Raw genomic sequence first — 15,960 nt, 5'->3', positions numbered from 1 at the left:
GTAGTGAACATTGTGTCGAGTCGTGCTTTTCATGACGCAAGTGCGGGTCGTGTTGATAGTAAGCGCCTGCACGCCTAGCCGCGTCCTCCATTTGAGGGGTGCGGGGAGCGCCTTCCATGTCTGCTCCGCCTCACTATCTCATCATTCGTTCCACAAGAATTCCGCAACTCGATCGCATGTGTACCAGCTCGTGGATAGCGACGCTAATGTACATAAAAATAAATTAAATGAAAAAGTAATCATACTGCTCCAACCAATTTCCCGATTCTGCGCTTTTCGCCAACGGTGCGCGACACCTGACAGACACCGGGGCCTCGAACGTCAAATTCGCCTGGTCATGCAATGATAATAGGTTCTCCGACTCAGCCGTTAGCGGACTGTGGAAAACGCAGTGAAAGAAGGTCATTCAAACACGAAGAACTGAACCGAACAAGTAGATCTTTTCGCCTCATCAAAGTCCAACCTGATCGCTCCAAGGAAGGTCACTTACAGCTCTCACTCTGGCACGATGAGGTTGAGAGCGCTTCCTATCGTTGCTTGTCTTATCGATGGGGCAATCAAGCACAGCGACATGAAATCCTGATTAATGGCAAATTTTTCCGCGTAGGAAACAACTTACATGCCTTCCTGGAAGAGTTCTATGCACTCAATCCAAGGGCAGATGCCAGTCTCACTGAGGCACTCTGGATCGACTCTATTTGTATAGATCAGGATTCTTTGGAGGAGCGCAGCCATCAGGTTCAGCAGATGGGCGACATTTACATCAAAGCAAAAGAAGTGTATATTTGGCTGGGGCAAAGCCACGAGTCGGGTCGTGAACTCCACGAATGGCTCAAGTCCGAGAAGTGGGAGGAGTGCCCCACAGGCTTACGCGAACAATGGAACAGAATACGATTCGACCCATACTGGTACCGCGCATGGATTGTACAGGAAGTGCTCCTTGCAAAGGATCTGAAAGTGGTGTTGCCGAACGTTGCGATAGACTATCGTTTACTAGGTCGTGCTGTGGCAAGGACTACAGACCTCGAACACCTTGACCAAGAGTCGGCAGCTCAACTATGGGTATTCTGGCTCGATCAATGGGAGAAGTCTCACCAAGAGGTAGCAACTGTCGATTGGTTACGACATGAGCGTAGTCGTCATGACTTTTGGGATCTGGTGCATATGCACAAAAGAGCAGAGTGCGCAGACGAACGAGATCGCATCTATAGTCTTCTTGGACTGATATCGGGCAACCACACTTTCCAAGTTGACTACGGCGAAAGCACTGCCGATCTGTTTTGGAGAGTTGGAGAATACTTCGACGCTTGGCAATCGCCTGAGCTTGTCGACATTCTGCGAATCGCCCTCCTTAGAACACACTCTTCGGGTAAAGGAGTCAAACCTCAGAGCCACGGTATCAGTCCGTGGATTCTTGCTGATGCACTAAAGTCACGACCAAATTGTCAAGTTCGGATACCAGTGCGACGGGCAAGGTCCACGACCTCACTAACTTCTCGTTTCACTCGCAGGACAAAATGCCAGTTCAAAGATTGCCGTCGTGCTCCCGCTCTGAGATGTACCCGTAACGACATTCTAATTTGCACCAACGCTCGTGCAAATGGCCCCACGGAGCATGGATGCCTCCACGCACTAGCCTCTCCTCTCGATCAGCCTGCAGCTGAGCCTTTCGAGATCAAACTCGAGGCGCACCATGGAGCCACAGTTGCCAGGACCACACTTCCATCTACAGCGCTTCAATTCTGTGATCCCGGAACGGACTCGTGGGTGGGCATATCGACCTGGTCGTCTTTGCGGAAAGCTCTTGACCATAAGGATCTTGATCGCGCGGATCGCGTGAAGCTACAGGTCCCAGCAGAATATGCGATATGGATATGGTTCGGCATACATCCAGATCAACTGGCAGGTGCTCGTGATCAACACCATCCTGAGCTGCCTTCAGCGCATCATGCGCTGCCACCTGGTACGAAAATTACGAATGGATCGATCGAGGTCCCATCAGCTGCGAATGATGTGAAGGGAGACGCTCGTACATTAAAGGAAGGTATATTTGGTATATGAGCGCAGATAGATGTTGAAAATACGTACTCATGGGGCAAATGCACTGCTGTGGTACCGAGCGATGGACGCTTCAATGCATTGAATGTAAGAAGTCATCCTTTGAGGTATCTGTATGCTTACGCTCAAACCATGGGATTCTCAACATTCAACATCCGCAAACATCTGCGCTATTTTCCGGAAGCACCAGCCGTATCCTAGCTCCGTGTCGTACCGCACAGATGGTGTTGAAGCAAATGATGATGTCATCCCTGTAAGCCGGCAATTACCCCCACGTGCGGGCCTCATTGGCACATGAACTCTTCCACAATTTTCCAACTCTTCAACCGTCGCCCGCCCACGTGTGTTCGGCCATGTTCCTTATCAGTCCAGGCCTGAGAGTCCCCATAACCAGACTAGAGGAAATGTCAAGCTTTTGCACTAGGAAGCCAATTGGGCTTAAGCTTCTGCAAGCTCCTGTGTTCATCCCAGCACTTCCATTTCTGTTTGGTCAGAAACCATCTCGCCCCTGCAATAAGTTAAAGGAGCGGGATGTTGAGTTGCGAGACTCGTTACCGAATCTCCGGGGAGCCGTCACAATGGTTACCTATAAAACCGCGTTCTCTCGAAGCTCTAGCGGGAGAGTGATAACCAAGAACTCTCCAGTCAGTTCTTCGGGAACATCGTCAGTCCGCAAATCATGAAGTCAATTCTGCCATTGACCTTCGCGGTCGCAGCTGTGGCATATCCGACCAGCCAGAAACATGAGACTCCTTACCTTGTTTCTCTCGGACCTCGTCCTTATTACATCATAAACAACATGACCGATGGACCACTGAAGCATAAGCTCCAGTCCTGTGAGAACAAGCCAGTGGCGATTAGCGACTTTAGCATCGCTCATCGTGGCGGCGGCACACTCCAATTCCCTGAAGAGACTGTGCAGTCCGAAGAAGCCGGTGCTCGCATGGGCGCTGGGATCTTGGAGTGCGATGTTTCATTCACATCTGACCGTGGCCTCGTATGTCGGCACTCGCTGTGCGACTTACACACCACCACCGACATCCTTTTACGACCTGAACTTGCAAAGAAGTGCTCGCAGCCATTCACCCCAGCCAACGCGACGTCGCCAGCAAATGCTCTTTGCTGTACGTCCGATATCACCATGGCCGAATGTATGCTTGCTTTCGAACTTTCTCGTCCGATTCATTTGTTAACATCAACCAGTCAGCACCCTTTGCGGCAAACAAGATGGCTTCAACGCCTCCGCCACTACGCCCTTGGCCTACCAAGCCGGCACTCCCAATTGGCGCACTGAACTATACGACACTTGCGGCAAAGTACTAACATTGAACCAATACATCGACTTCGTCGACGCCCAACCCGGCTACCGCAACTTCACCCCCGAGCTCAAAACGCCTCCATTCCCTATGCCCTACAAAGGCTACACTCAACAACAATACGCCCAAGACTTCATCGACGCTTTCCGCGCAAAAGGCGTTAGTTGCGACCGCGTCTGGCCTCAATCCTTCACTTATGATGATATTGTGTATTGGCTGAAGAACGACCATGACTTTGGGCGCCAAGCAATCTATCTGCAGGAGTTTGATACACCCGAAGATATCGCTGCAGGCATGAAGAACTTGTCGATTGCGCGTGCCGCTGGTGTGAACATTATCGGCCCTTCCATACCCATGCTTGTTAGTCCAGGGCCCAACAACACCATCGTTCCTTCTGAGTACGCAAAGGCCATCAAAGCCAACGGCATGGATATCATTGCGTGGACGTTCGAGCGCTCTGGACCTCTTGCGACTGTCAAGTCAAGAAAGGAGTATTACTTCGAGAGCATCGCGAATGTAACAAGTTACGATGGACAGTACTACGTGTTGTTAGACGTGTTGGCGAACCAGATTGGGATCAAAGGATTGTTTAGCGATTGGAGCGCTACGGTGACGTATTTTGCGAATTGTTTTGGATTGAAGGGACCTGTTGGAGGGAGTTACACGTGAAGAACGAATTAGGGTCGTTCGATGCGGGCCCGGGCTTCGAATGCGAAGGCAGGGATGAAGAGTAATAGAATGATAATGATGACAAGACGTGCTTCCTGGAGCTCGTGGTACGAAAATTGTTGAGCTTGCAGATGACAATGCGGATTTTAAGTATCCTAGACCGAATCCAATTCGTTCCCAGTAACGCCTTGTTCGTAGATTTTATCACCCGGTCAGAGTAGCATCTTTTATTCTTCGGTCGCCTGGTGTGTACAGGTTGAGCAATGATCAGGCAAGTTGGAGTCCATAATCTGGACCTAGTCGTTGCATAAGTAGAGAATCTATATATTTCCGTTAAATGCGATGGAACTCAAGTGACACGGACGTGAACTGTCAGGCACATTCAAGTCGTGGAGAGGTAATTTGGGGGACCAGACAATACCCCATGCATTAAGAAATTATGTAGACCTTAGCAACACGCAAAAGGAGGAGTCGTACCTCTAGCCTGATGGCCACAACCTAGGATAATTGCAAGTTGCCGAGGACTTGAAAGTGTTCAAAGCTCAAGGCTTCCAGCCGCCCGTTCGATCCCGGAAAAATCCTTTCGGGTCCACCTCTTCAGAGACGCGCTTTGCCAATGCGCGACTTTCCGGCTTCAATCTCCCGAAGTAGTCCTGGCGGTAGAAGGCATAGTTCATAAACAGTGGGAGATAAGCCTGCGGCAGCGTGCCTTTCTCCTGCCATGCCAGCACTCGATCGCGAACACCCGTATACGTAGCCTCCATCGTATCCGCCATCTGCTCATACAGATTCTGCGGGATGAAGGCGTAGTTCATCTCGATAATGATGCGGTCAACCGAATCGTCTGTGTCGATCAGATCAGGACTCAGCGCACGTGCTTTTTGTGCGATTTTCTTCTGGAATGGCTGCCACGCGATTGAAGCGACGATACCAGGGACGAGCAGTGTAGTTTCAGAGATGTTGCGCCAGTGATTGTGCAGCGTCTCCATTACCTCTACTGCGTTTTCGGTGGAGGGAAGGGGGATGGTTTCGGTCGCAATGTCGACGACTGAAGCTTTGACGATGACCCAATTGCTCAAGGCCATGAGATCGGCATATGTGCGAGTACGAGTCGTGTCAAGAAGAGGGTTGACATCGATGAAGTTGTCGAATGTGCCGGCTGGAGGCGTAGGGCCGTCATAGAACAAAAAGATGATCCATGAGTCAACCACGTTTATGTTCGCTCGCTCCGCAGTGACAATCACAGCAGCCTTCTCATCCTCGTTGTACTCGGTAAAGTCACGTACCGCCTTCAGCAACTTCTTGTCCTTCTCAGGCGTGCGTAGGAAAACCAAGTTGCCGCCCCAGATGAGACCCTGACGATGCGCCTGAAGCCGGTAGTTGGTGATTACACCGACATTGTTGCCACCTCCCTTGAGTGTCGTGAATATGTCCGGATAGTTCTCGCCATTGATTTTGCCAATGGTACCGTTTGCGAAGACAATCTCATATTCCAGCACGGAGGAGGCAGCCCATCCATATTGAGTCGACATGTACGAGAGTCCCCCACCAAGAACTAGACCGCCTACTCCAGTATTCCCGATACGTCCGCCAACGAAAGTCCAGCCACTGCCTTGTAGCTTGGCAGCAATGCCATCTAGTCTGTTGCCGGGGCCCACGTCCACGATACCAGTTGCAGGATCGAGGACAGCTTGATCGAGGTGTTCCAGCGCAATCAGCGGACCTCCACTGACACTGCTCCAGCCGTTGTTTGGGCTATGGCCGCCACTCTTGACAGCAAAGCGTTCAGTTGTGTTGGCAATGATCCCAACAGCAGCAGCAACTTCTTCCACTGTTTTTGGAAATATAATACAAGATGGTAAAAGAGCAGAACATGACGAAGACCAATACTGAGTTTGCTCCTCAATGTAGGCTAGATTCAGTGGCCCGGTCACGTTGATGTAGCCAAGTGCTGCGATAGAGGAGCAAGAATCCGCCGAGACATAGCGTGCGGCCAAAAGGGTAATGATCCCAGTGAAAGTAGCGACTTTCATGGTGGTTGTGAGGAAGGTGAGACGTGTGCAAGGTGGTACAGTGAAGTGCAACGAAAAAGCCTCATTTATATCCACAACTCTAGGGCTAACATCGTGGCTGATATCGGAAAGACATTTTCCAAGTACCCAGTCATGACTTGCAACCTGCGTGTATTCAGGCTGGATTAACTCCAGATGCGCTGTCCATGTTCAGGGGTTATCATGTCGTCTGACAGCTACTTGCATGGCTGCAGCCTCAGTCCACCTGAGAGTATAAGACGTTCTCCACCAGGCCATGCGCCGAAAAGTGAGGAAAAGTACCGGAAGCACATCCATAGCATGCTGGACTGCCTGCTTGATGGTGCTGTGACTACCGCAGCTCCGCCATTGACGTCAGCCATTCGCTCTTTTGAGCCACATAGCCTCGTCTCCGTGCTAGCGATGTCTACATACGCATATTTTCGTCTGGAAATAGGCTCCTCTTGCATCTCGGTACCTGTCACTGAGTGTAGCCAAGCATTCGTTACCGTATTTTGTCGCTTTACCCGGGATGCAGGTGAACTTAATGAGAAAAGATCGGCAGCAAACCTATCGGTCCGCCAGCCACTGCCGCAAAACTCGTATATGAACCTTGCTAGGTGGGTGAGATAGAAAGCCAAATTTTTAAGGCAGTACACGGTAAGTTACGACACAGTTGCGGGAGATGCTAGGAGCTTCGTAGATGTGCTGTATGTTCTGATGTCCTTGATAGGTTCTCCAATCGGTTTTCATAACGAAAACGTGCCCACCTCGTGGCCTAACAAGAACTGAGGAATGCTTGCCTTTCGATGAGCTGTCATGATCAAAAGTGTTACCAGAGCTCGTATGACACCTCGCTTAGAGCTTGTGCAACACGACATGCACACACTTTCGTACAGGCTGAATGCGTGATAGCTCGCTTCGCTGCTGGTTCACAGCAAGCAAAGTAAGCCCGAATACTGGTCGGTGGGTATGCTTCGTGGAAAAGGTACCGCCAAGGTCTTCGGATACCCAGGTACATCCATAAATTCCCCTCGTTCATATGCGATCGCGGCGGTCTAGAACGGGTGTTGTGGTGCGAATCAGAACGCTGACCTCTCAGCTCCGATCCAGATCGGGTAAGCAGGCTGCGGGTTTCGGCGATACTGGTAAACTTTGGCGAGCATCTAGGATGAATACGATCGAGCATTGCTCAATCCTCTCTTGACGTTTCTTGGCTGCTAATTTGACTGCGAGTGGTCGTCCGCACTCTAGCAAATGCTAGCCAAGCGCCTAATGAAAGGGCAGTTTGAACAAGAATAGCATATCGGAAGACACCAATGCCCAGACCTTCCACAACCGCCCCAATCGCGAAAGGAAGAAAAGCGCCTCCAACTTGGCCAAGTGAAGAGACGAAGGAGACTGCTGCGATATGCAGTTCGCTTGGCAGTAAGCGTGTCAAGACAACGACACCGGAGGGGAAAAGTGGACCCATGACGAAACCCAATAGAGTCATCAGCACCACCGAAGCGATTGGAGATGTCAGCACTGCAAACAATGCTTCGAGTACTCCTGCACATATGAAGTACAGCACCGCTGCGCGCCGCACGCCTATTCGGTCAGTACCGAAGCCCAACACTAACCGACCAATGGCCATGCCGACCCAGTAACCAGAGGAAGCCATGCTTGCCAAGTATGGAGTCGATGCGCGGTTACGTAGCATGAATGATACGACCCAACCAGAGATTGCCGTCTCTGTGCCGACATACGTGAGGAAATAGGCTCCGCAAAGCCATGTCGCGCGATGGCGAAAGATGGCTTTTGCGTCGACCTTACTGGCAAGCAAATTTGCCTGTTTGCTCTGACGATATACAGATCCGGTTTGGTTCCAGAAGGCGACGGTCAGAATGACGCAGCTCAGCAACTGACTGAATGACCTGGACTATTGATTAGCTCTCTCCTATGCGACAGAGTAAGCGAGACTTACCAGGACCCAGTACCAAAGGTACCAAGGCCGATTACTGGTTGTAATCACGGTAGCGAGGAAAGGCCCCGCTGCCCCGCCTACACTGTAACTCCCGTGTAGCATTCCAGATATAGTGTTTGCCTTCTCCATGCTGCCAGCCCATGCACACCAACTTCCATCGAGTAGACCGGCTCCAATTCCCTGTAGACCAAAAGCGACAAGTACCCACCCAAATCGCGGATGTAAAGCAATGATCAGATTAGCAAGGATTTGAAAGACGGGTCCAGTGATTGCTATGCCACGTTGCCCGAAGCGTTGATGGATGATGTCGCTGCATTGAGCCGCGAAGATGTAGCCTAGTGGACTAGCAAGGAAAAGGACAGAAACGTGCAGGTCTGTGAGGTTGTAGTGATGCCTGATTGGAGGTAGGACTGCACCGATAGATGAATTGAAAAGCCCGAGTGTGGAGAAAGATACCATCGTTGCTCCTATTTGAAGGGCGAGAGTTTTGTTAGACGTATTGAGATCGTGTGGGTGGCCATGTCGCTCAACATGTCCAGCACTCCTGCTTTCAACTAACAGCGGCGAGCTCTCGTTGTCGTTTGAGTGCGACACCATCCTGTTGGTGGACGTGTGGAGGACGTTGGACAAGAGGTTTATGAACGTGAAGAGGGGGAAACTCGCAACGACGCGACCACTGTACACGCACGGGGGCAGTGCGGACCAACAAAAAAGCGACTGCGATTGCTGTATCTATCGAAGTATCCGAGTCGATGATGTTCCGACGGTGTGGTCAAAAGTCGATGAAGGCACCATGGAGGTAGCTGCTACATCTCAGGAACAGCCGAGGCCTGAATCGCGCGGCGCGCTAAGGACAACGTGACATTAGCAATTCACCGCAGTGCAACCCATGCACTGAACGGCCTCTACTCCCAAATCACCATCTGCCACGTGATTTTCCTTTTCTCCAACATTTTCAGCACCCCGCTTGGCAGTAAGTTCTTGTCCACAACACTCAGCGCCCCAAATTTATCCTTCAGCTCGTCCGCATACAAATTCATAATCCAACGTTCTCTGCTGTCTAGGTCATGCCAGCCGCGACCATGCGTATGCTTCATCTCCTCGAACCATGGTTGCATTCCACTGGTGAGCCTCACATATTCTGCAGTGGGTTCTTGTAACAAGTCCTCGTATGCGCGGAGTAAGGAAGACGAGTGCGTCTCACGATGAGCGCAATATTCCTCAATACCAAAGAACGGCTCCTCAGGAATAGACTCGTTATCTTTGATGTCAACAAATGCCGTCCGATATCTGCGTTGCTTGTCCGCTTTCGAAAGCGTGGCAAACTCGTCGGCGAATGCCTTGTACGTAATTCTCTCTTGTTTTTGAAACGCAGTCACAAGGTGCCTAGGATTCTCTTTTACACAGTGCTTGGCGGCCAAGAAGGGGATGAATGGATTTGCGAGACCGAGGCCGCCGAGCTCCTCTAACAAAAAGAAAAAGGAGTCCGGAATATTGGTGACGCCAAATCGTGATTCAAGCTGCTGGCGAAGGTACTGTATACTGCTTCCACCATAGCTATCAAACAACTGCGACTGTATCTGTGTGTGAGTGTCGAGTATGGCTTTGATGTGCACCTGTCCAAAGCAATTCGCTGGCTTGCCGAACGTATCTTGGAAAAACCTGCCGATGCAGGCGTTCCACGTTTGGATCCAAGACATTATACTGGTACACTGGCCTAATTGTTTACGCAGCTGCCGCGTATGCGCGGCGACTTGGTCTTGATCGATGTTCCAATCGCCCTTATCGTTCAATTGCAGCATGCCCATGCCAACAGGTCCCTCAGGAAATGTGGCAGCTATTGCATCATCCTTGGTTCCGTCACTAATATATACGGAGCCAGTTTTGCTGGTGTTGATGTCGAGCCCGAGCACCTTGACAAACATCTCTATTGTCTTCCATGCTTCGGAAGTTTGCTTTGGTGCACCATAAAGGTATAAGTCGTCATGGAATCGTGTCATGGTCATTCCGGAGAGACGATTGACTGCAACGTCCATGCAGAATAGCACGATTTCTCCGAAAAGCGTCTCGAACGCATCAGTGATCGGGATGCCACGTCGGCGGGTACGCACATTTTCGCCCGGAGTTGCTGTCATCCTCAGAGGCGCTTCGGCATACTTCTTGAATAAGGCGATGAAGTCATCTGGGATACCCCAAAAGCGCAGGACCGCCCATAGCGTGGAGTGCGGAAGACCAGTCGCGTACCATTGCAGATCAGATTGTACGACTGCCACTTCACCGTGTAGTTCACGGCGAATAATTACATTCGTTGCGAGCTGCTGCAAGAAAGCTTGCCTCAGAGCTAAGCCAGTCTTTGGTTCATTGGATTTGCTAGCTCTACCAGCATCACCATCCTCGCCGTAAGGATCGCCTCCCTCATCCAACGAGGAGGGAAGTGACGAGTTCAGATATTGCGTAACGTACTTTTTCCTCTCTCGAGATTGCATGCCGTTGTCATGCGGAGGTCCACCGACGAAGAAGGAGTACCTTGCTTTCTCCTCGTCCGACATGCCCCGTTCCTGTCGCCAGAACTCGGAATCTTCCACTAAACCCTCGAACCTCAACTTGAGTTGCGCGCACCAGCTCATGGCGATAAAGTGCAGGAAAATTGCCTGTAGAATGTCCATGTCCATCATGATGCGGTACTTTCCGTTAAGCTGCCGTCTTGGCTCGTAGTACATGCCCTCATCTTCCGCCTGCCATGACCAATTATCGAGATCAGCGAATCGGAGGTTGAGAACATCGGCGATCTCATCGAGAACAACTTCATCGGTGGCGAATTCAGAGAGCGTAGACTTTGCGTCGTCGTTGAGGAGATTGTTGGCGAGCAACGCTTTGATGCATTTCTTCAGCATGTCAGGATCGAAAGGTTTCGTCTGCTTTTTCAAAAGCGACGCAAATCCTGCGTTGTCTTCACGTATGTATTTCAAGAATCTCTGCGCATGGTCGTCTTCGAACAAACCATTTAGGTAATTGTCGATCTCAACCTCATCCGTCTCCAGCGGAGTGAAAACGACACTGGCGAATTTCTCCGTGAGCTTCTGCAAGTCGTACTTTTGCACATGCTCGAATGCACCATCAAGCGAGGCCTCCTTCTCTTCAGACTGCTCCATCGGCTTGCTGCTAGCATCTGTCCACTCAGCTAAGAGGCGGTAGTAAAGATTTGCAAACTCGAGTCGCTGGCCTTCTTGCTCAAGCTTCTTCTGTAAAGTGCGTTCGATACCAGCAATCGTTTCGGAAGAGACTGAGGGATCGTGATGAGCCTGTTCGATATACTTCGCAATATTCTTCATCATATCTTCGCGGTCTTCATCAACATGAGCAACACCTTTGTTGCTGCAGGCCAATTCTTTGTAGCCATCGAGTAACGCTTTTACCCGCTTGAGATCGTTCGTAAGTTCAGTACATGATGTGAGAAGCTTCGATTTGCTCGCTTCAAATGTTTGTTGGCGTTTATGTTGCTCGCGCATCTTAGTCTTTGTAATAGACTGCAGCGTCTGCGAGAGAAGCTTCGACTCGGTCGCCATCGTGATGGTCAGGGTGCGATATCAAGATTAGAAAGAGATAACTTAAATCAATGGAGCGACAGAGGAACGCAACTGGTATGATCCCGGTTGTCAAGAGCAGCGTACCAGATGTGCATGTCAAGGTGATATCAGTGAAGTCGCGCTATGATCTTGCATGCAAAGGTTCTCGCCTGAACAGCGCATGATTAGAGCGAAATTGGTATAGATCGACGTTGTAGCCTAACGCCCAGCCAGATCCGCTTCACCGGTGTAACCCTCCTCACTAACAGTAAATCAACACCTGAACATGTATAAACGAACATGAGTATAAGGGTGTACAATGAATAAAATTCTACGAAGCTTTTCGAAAGCCTTGTGCCCAATCCAACGCCAATTACTCCCCTGAAAACGTGCTACACCCACTCAAGCAAAAACATCCGTCGCAAACCTCTCATTCCTCAAATCCTCAAACCACTCCCTCGCCTTCTTATCATCGGCTTCCCTCCCCTCCTCACCCTGAAACTTTTCCTTAGCAATCTTAATCAACATCTCCTCCGCACCATCTCCCACCTCCCGACTTCCGCACACAAACAACTTCGCGCCCTGATTGAACAACTCGATGATGTCCGCGCGGTCGTGATACATACGATCTTGCACATACTTGCAACCTTCAGATGCTTCGGGCTGGCGCGAGAATGCAAAGCGTAGGGATACAGCGCCGAGCTGTTCCCATTTCTTGAGAAGGTCAGAATATAAGAGGTCGCTGTCGGGAGAGTGGCAGCCGTAGAAGAGGAGCGCAGGGGCGAGGGTGCGCCCGGCGGCGAGTTGAGCAGCGCGTTCTTGGATGAAGCCACGGAAGGGAGCGAGGCCGGTACCGGCGGCTATACAGATAATCGGGATGGACTTCCCATCCTTGGGGAGATGGAAAGCTTGGTGGGATGCGCGGACGCTGACGTGGAGCTTGTCTCCGGGTGCGAGCTTGGAGAGATGGTTTGTTGCGACACCGACGTAGCGTCCTTGACCGCTGAGTGCGGGTTGATTGACAACGGCGTATGTGAGGGTGACGTTGTTCGGATTCCAGAGTGGTGACGAGGAGATGCTGTACTGGCGGACTCGCATCGGTGGCTGCATCTTCAAGAAGACGCCAAGTGGCAGCTGGACGGATGGGAAGCGCTCGAGAAGGTCGAGCACAGAGACACGTTTTGCAGTGATCTCCTCTGTGAAAGCGGAATCTGCGAGACGCAAGAGTTGTGTCTTTGTGTCTTCATCGCGAGTCGCGTCGACGAGAGTGAGAATGTTGCGCTTGCTGGCTGGTTGAGCAAGCTCCACATACGCGCCGAAGACATCAACTGCACTGATGGGTGTATCCGTGGGCAGTGTAGTTGGGCCAGCGGACTGAATAGTCAACATGCTATCCCACGATAGACCGAAGTACTTGGTAGCTCGACGGATGTTCTCCTTCGGGTTGAGCGGCAATATCGCCAAGTAATCTCCAGCAGAGTACGACATGTCCGATGGCAGGCTGATCTCAATGTGCCTCTTTTCGGCAACACCGTTTGCACTCAAGACCTGAACCTCCTCTACACGCGCTTCGCGAACGTCTTGGCGCAAGATCGTTGATCGAGGTGTGCTGATGTCCACGTCCAGAGTAGCTTCCATTGAACCTTCGCCTTCAACCTCAGACGAGCCATACTTTTCACGCAGAGCAGGCCATAGAACCTGATCTTCCCAGGTCTCAAAGTCTGTAAAGATGTCCCCTGAAGCGGCATCGGTGGTGCCCATCTCGACTAATTTTGTAGCACCACGTTCCTCGAGCGTAGTGTTCAGATACTTTGGAACTTTGTGGAACGTCTTGGCCCAGTCACGGTGACCGCATCCAAAGACGGCATACGAGACTTTCTCCAATTCCTTGTCTTTGAGCGTACCGATCCAGTTGACGAAGTGAGCTGCATTATCTGCAGGCTGACCTTCGTATGAGGCAGTAACCATGACGACCGGCTTGTCTGTAGGCAAGTTCTCGCGCGCTGCATCGAGAGTGTCTACAACATCAGCCCTGAAACCATGGTTTGCAGCATCACTTGCAAGCCGGTTTGCGAGAGCTTCGCATGTGCCGGTGTTGGAGCCGTAGTAGATAGCGATCGGCTTCCCTTTGTTCGCCTTTTGTTTCCTGACCGCTTGGCCGCCGTTAGCAGGTGGAGGCTCTTGTAGAGTAGCAGACTGAAGTGCTCGCTCAAGACTGGTAGCCGACACGCCGTTCCGTAGATGCGCGCGCATGTAGAAATCCTTGGGCTTGATAGTAAGTGTTTGCTTGATCTGCAGCTTGTATGATGCATCATCCATAGAGAAGTTGAAATTCTGCAGGAGAATTGCAAGCACAAGTAGGGCTTCTTGCCATGCGAATGGGCGTCCAATACAAGCTCGCATTCCGTTTCCAAAAGGCTTCCAGCAGTTGGGGTACTCCTTGTTGCGGCGGTCGAATTCTTCATCCAACATGCGCTCAGGTCGAAACTCTTCTGCATCTTCTCCGTAGGCAAGTGGATCGCGATGAATCAAGGGGAAAAGGGTGAGGATTGGCGCGCCTGCCTTGACAGGGTACTTTCCGCCAAGCACGGTATCCTGTTTCGCCGTCAAACCAATGGATGGTGCGGTTGGCGAAAGACGAAGGGATTCTCGGAGCACTGCGTTGAGAAATGGCACCTTCGACAAATGATCCACGGTAATCGGTCCCTTTCCAATGACGCTGTCGACCTCTTGTTGTGCTTTCTCGTAGGCAGCTGGGTTCTTGAGCAGGTAGTAGAACGTAAATGATAGAAGTCCAGACGTCGTCTCGTGGCCAGCGATCAAGAAGGTAATCATGTTGTCCATGATGCTCTCATCACTCATCTTCTCTCCCGTCTTGGGGTCCACTCCGTTCAGCATGCCATTCAGGAGATCCTTCTTTTCTGTGGGGTTCTCTCTCCTGTTCTTGATGACTTCCATACTCGTTTTTCGCAATAATTCGATGTCCTCCCAGTACTTCGCAGTCTCTGCACGGTAGAACATCTGTGATATCGGGTCTCTTCGGGCTCGGTCGCCACTGACCTTCAGGAAATCTGACATGGCATCCACGAATGGATGCATCTTCTGGTAGTAGTATGAGTTGAAGCGGTAGTCCATGGCGCACAATGCAATCGTGTCCAAAGTCAGTCGGGTGAAGTCGTCCACAACGTGTATCTTGTGCTCAGGCCCATGGCGCCCCCATTTCATCACGAGTTGCGAGGCGATATCGTGCATCTCGCTGAACATATTTCGGATCGACAGTGGGCCTAGTTGAGGCATCAAGACTCTGTGCGCAATACCCCAATTCCGTTCATGTTCTCCGTATGCTGTGAATAACCCATCGTGTATACCGTTCCTTACTTGCTCGAGTGCTGCGGCAACGATTTTGGAAAAGCGCTCTTCGTCACAGACCTCATTCATGAGAGCTTGCGAGCCAATGACTACACGCTCTCTTCCTGCCAAACTGAACTTCCAGATTGGTCCATATTTTGCGGATATGGTCATGAGACTTTGGATTGGGTTCTCTGGGTCAATCTACCGTCGTTGTCAGCACCTGACGTCGTCTGCCTACCATAGAGCAACTCGTTCGACTCGAATGCGCGAGATTCGCCCGATTCGAATACAAGAGTCCGCAGCGATGTAGGAGTGCTTAGATGCAAGGATCATATGTACTCACGTCTGAAATGTTGCCCACGATTGGCAGCCCAGGAGGGCCGGGAATAACTGCGTGCTCCATGTTGCTATCCATGATTAGGTAAAAGTAAAAAAAAATCTAGATAACAATGCAGTGATGTTGAGAAGGCAAGATGTTGGGTATTGAGGAAGCATGAATTGTGATGGGAGCTGCGCTTAGGTAGGCTATATTTTAGGGTTTTCGGGCCACCTTCTCATGCCACGTCGAAACAAATGACGCACCAATGCTTGGATTGAACCTGTTCGCGTGCTCCGAGAGCAACGCTTTCAGAAGGAAGAAGCTTGGCTTCTGGTAAGAAGATGCCTCGGCGTAGTGAAGAAATCCAGGCGCAGTGATTTGCTGAAACCCACTTTGGGCAGGGCGAGTGCCAAAGTCGGAGGGTCCGCGATCGACTCGGCCGAGGCGGCTCAACGTGCACTGACAGGCAGAACCCACAATTGCACAAGTCTTCCGAGACTTCGTGGTACGGAGTCGGAGGCTTTAATTTCGAATACTTCCGGAGTAATGGTCCTCCTTGCGACGCAAAGTCGACGATAACTGTGTGGAGGGCAAAAGATCAACAGTGCGCTTGGCAATGCGATGTACACGTCATGAACGGCCGCCGCGGTACAGCTATGCGTGTTTGAGAATGTGCGACGTGAGG

General features: G+C 51.0%; 6 protein-coding genes across 6 annotated transcripts; 2 read left to right on the top strand and 4 right to left on the bottom strand.

Moving 5' to 3' along the window:
• Nucleotides 1–116: 116 nt before the first annotated feature.
• SNOG_15068 (hypothetical protein) lies at nt 117–2,356 on the top strand (the record flags this gene model as incomplete). Its single annotated transcript, XM_001805179.1, has 4 exons — nt 117–208; nt 435–2,044; nt 2,072–2,145; nt 2,243–2,356. The coding sequence occupies 4 exons, from the start codon at nt 117–119 to the stop codon at nt 2,354–2,356; spliced, it is 1,890 nt and encodes a 629-aa protein (XP_001805231.1).
• A 501-nt stretch (nt 2,357–2,857) lies between these two features.
• On the top strand, nt 2,858–4,043 carry SNOG_15067 (hypothetical protein; the record flags this gene model as incomplete). The annotated part of the gene is made up of 2 exons (XM_001805178.1): nt 2,858–3,209; nt 3,262–4,043. 2 exons carry the CDS (start codon nt 2,858–2,860, stop codon nt 4,041–4,043), a joined length of 1,134 nt encoding a protein of 377 aa, XP_001805230.1.
• Nucleotides 4,044–4,585: 542 nt separating this feature from the next.
• Nucleotides 4,586–6,076, bottom strand: SNOG_15066 (hypothetical protein; the record flags this gene model as incomplete). The annotated part of the gene is made up of 1 exon (XM_001805177.1): nt 4,586–6,076. The coding sequence occupies one exon, from the start codon at nt 6,074–6,076 to the stop codon at nt 4,586–4,588; it is 1,491 nt and encodes a 496-aa protein (XP_001805229.1).
• Nucleotides 6,077–7,265: 1,189 nt separating this feature from the next.
• Nucleotides 7,266–8,498, bottom strand: SNOG_15065 (hypothetical protein; the record flags this gene model as incomplete). The annotated part of the gene is made up of 2 exons (XM_001805176.1): nt 7,266–7,976; nt 8,040–8,498. 2 exons carry the CDS (start codon nt 8,496–8,498, stop codon nt 7,266–7,268), a joined length of 1,170 nt encoding a protein of 389 aa, XP_001805228.1.
• A 446-nt stretch (nt 8,499–8,944) lies between these two features.
• On the bottom strand, nt 8,945–11,605 carry SNOG_15064 (hypothetical protein; the record flags this gene model as incomplete). Its single annotated transcript, XM_001805175.1, has 1 exon — nt 8,945–11,605. One exon carries the CDS (start codon nt 11,603–11,605, stop codon nt 8,945–8,947), a length of 2,661 nt encoding a protein of 886 aa, XP_001805227.1.
• Nucleotides 11,606–12,007: 402 nt separating this feature from the next.
• On the bottom strand, nt 12,008–14,869 carry SNOG_15063 (hypothetical protein; the record flags this gene model as incomplete). The annotated part of the gene is made up of 1 exon (XM_001805174.1): nt 12,008–14,869. One exon carries the CDS (start codon nt 14,867–14,869, stop codon nt 12,008–12,010), a length of 2,862 nt encoding a protein of 953 aa, XP_001805226.1.
• Nucleotides 14,870–15,960: the final 1,091 nt, after the last annotated feature.

This window comes from Parastagonospora nodorum (assembly GCF_000146915.1).
Source record: "Parastagonospora nodorum SN15 chromosome Unknown scaffold_35, whole genome shotgun sequence".
Taxonomy (NCBI): Eukaryota; Fungi; Ascomycota; class Dothideomycetes; order Pleosporales; family Phaeosphaeriaceae; genus Parastagonospora; species Parastagonospora nodorum.
The sequence above is the reverse complement of the archived record's forward strand: the minus strand, read 5'-3'. Positions and strand labels throughout refer to the sequence as shown.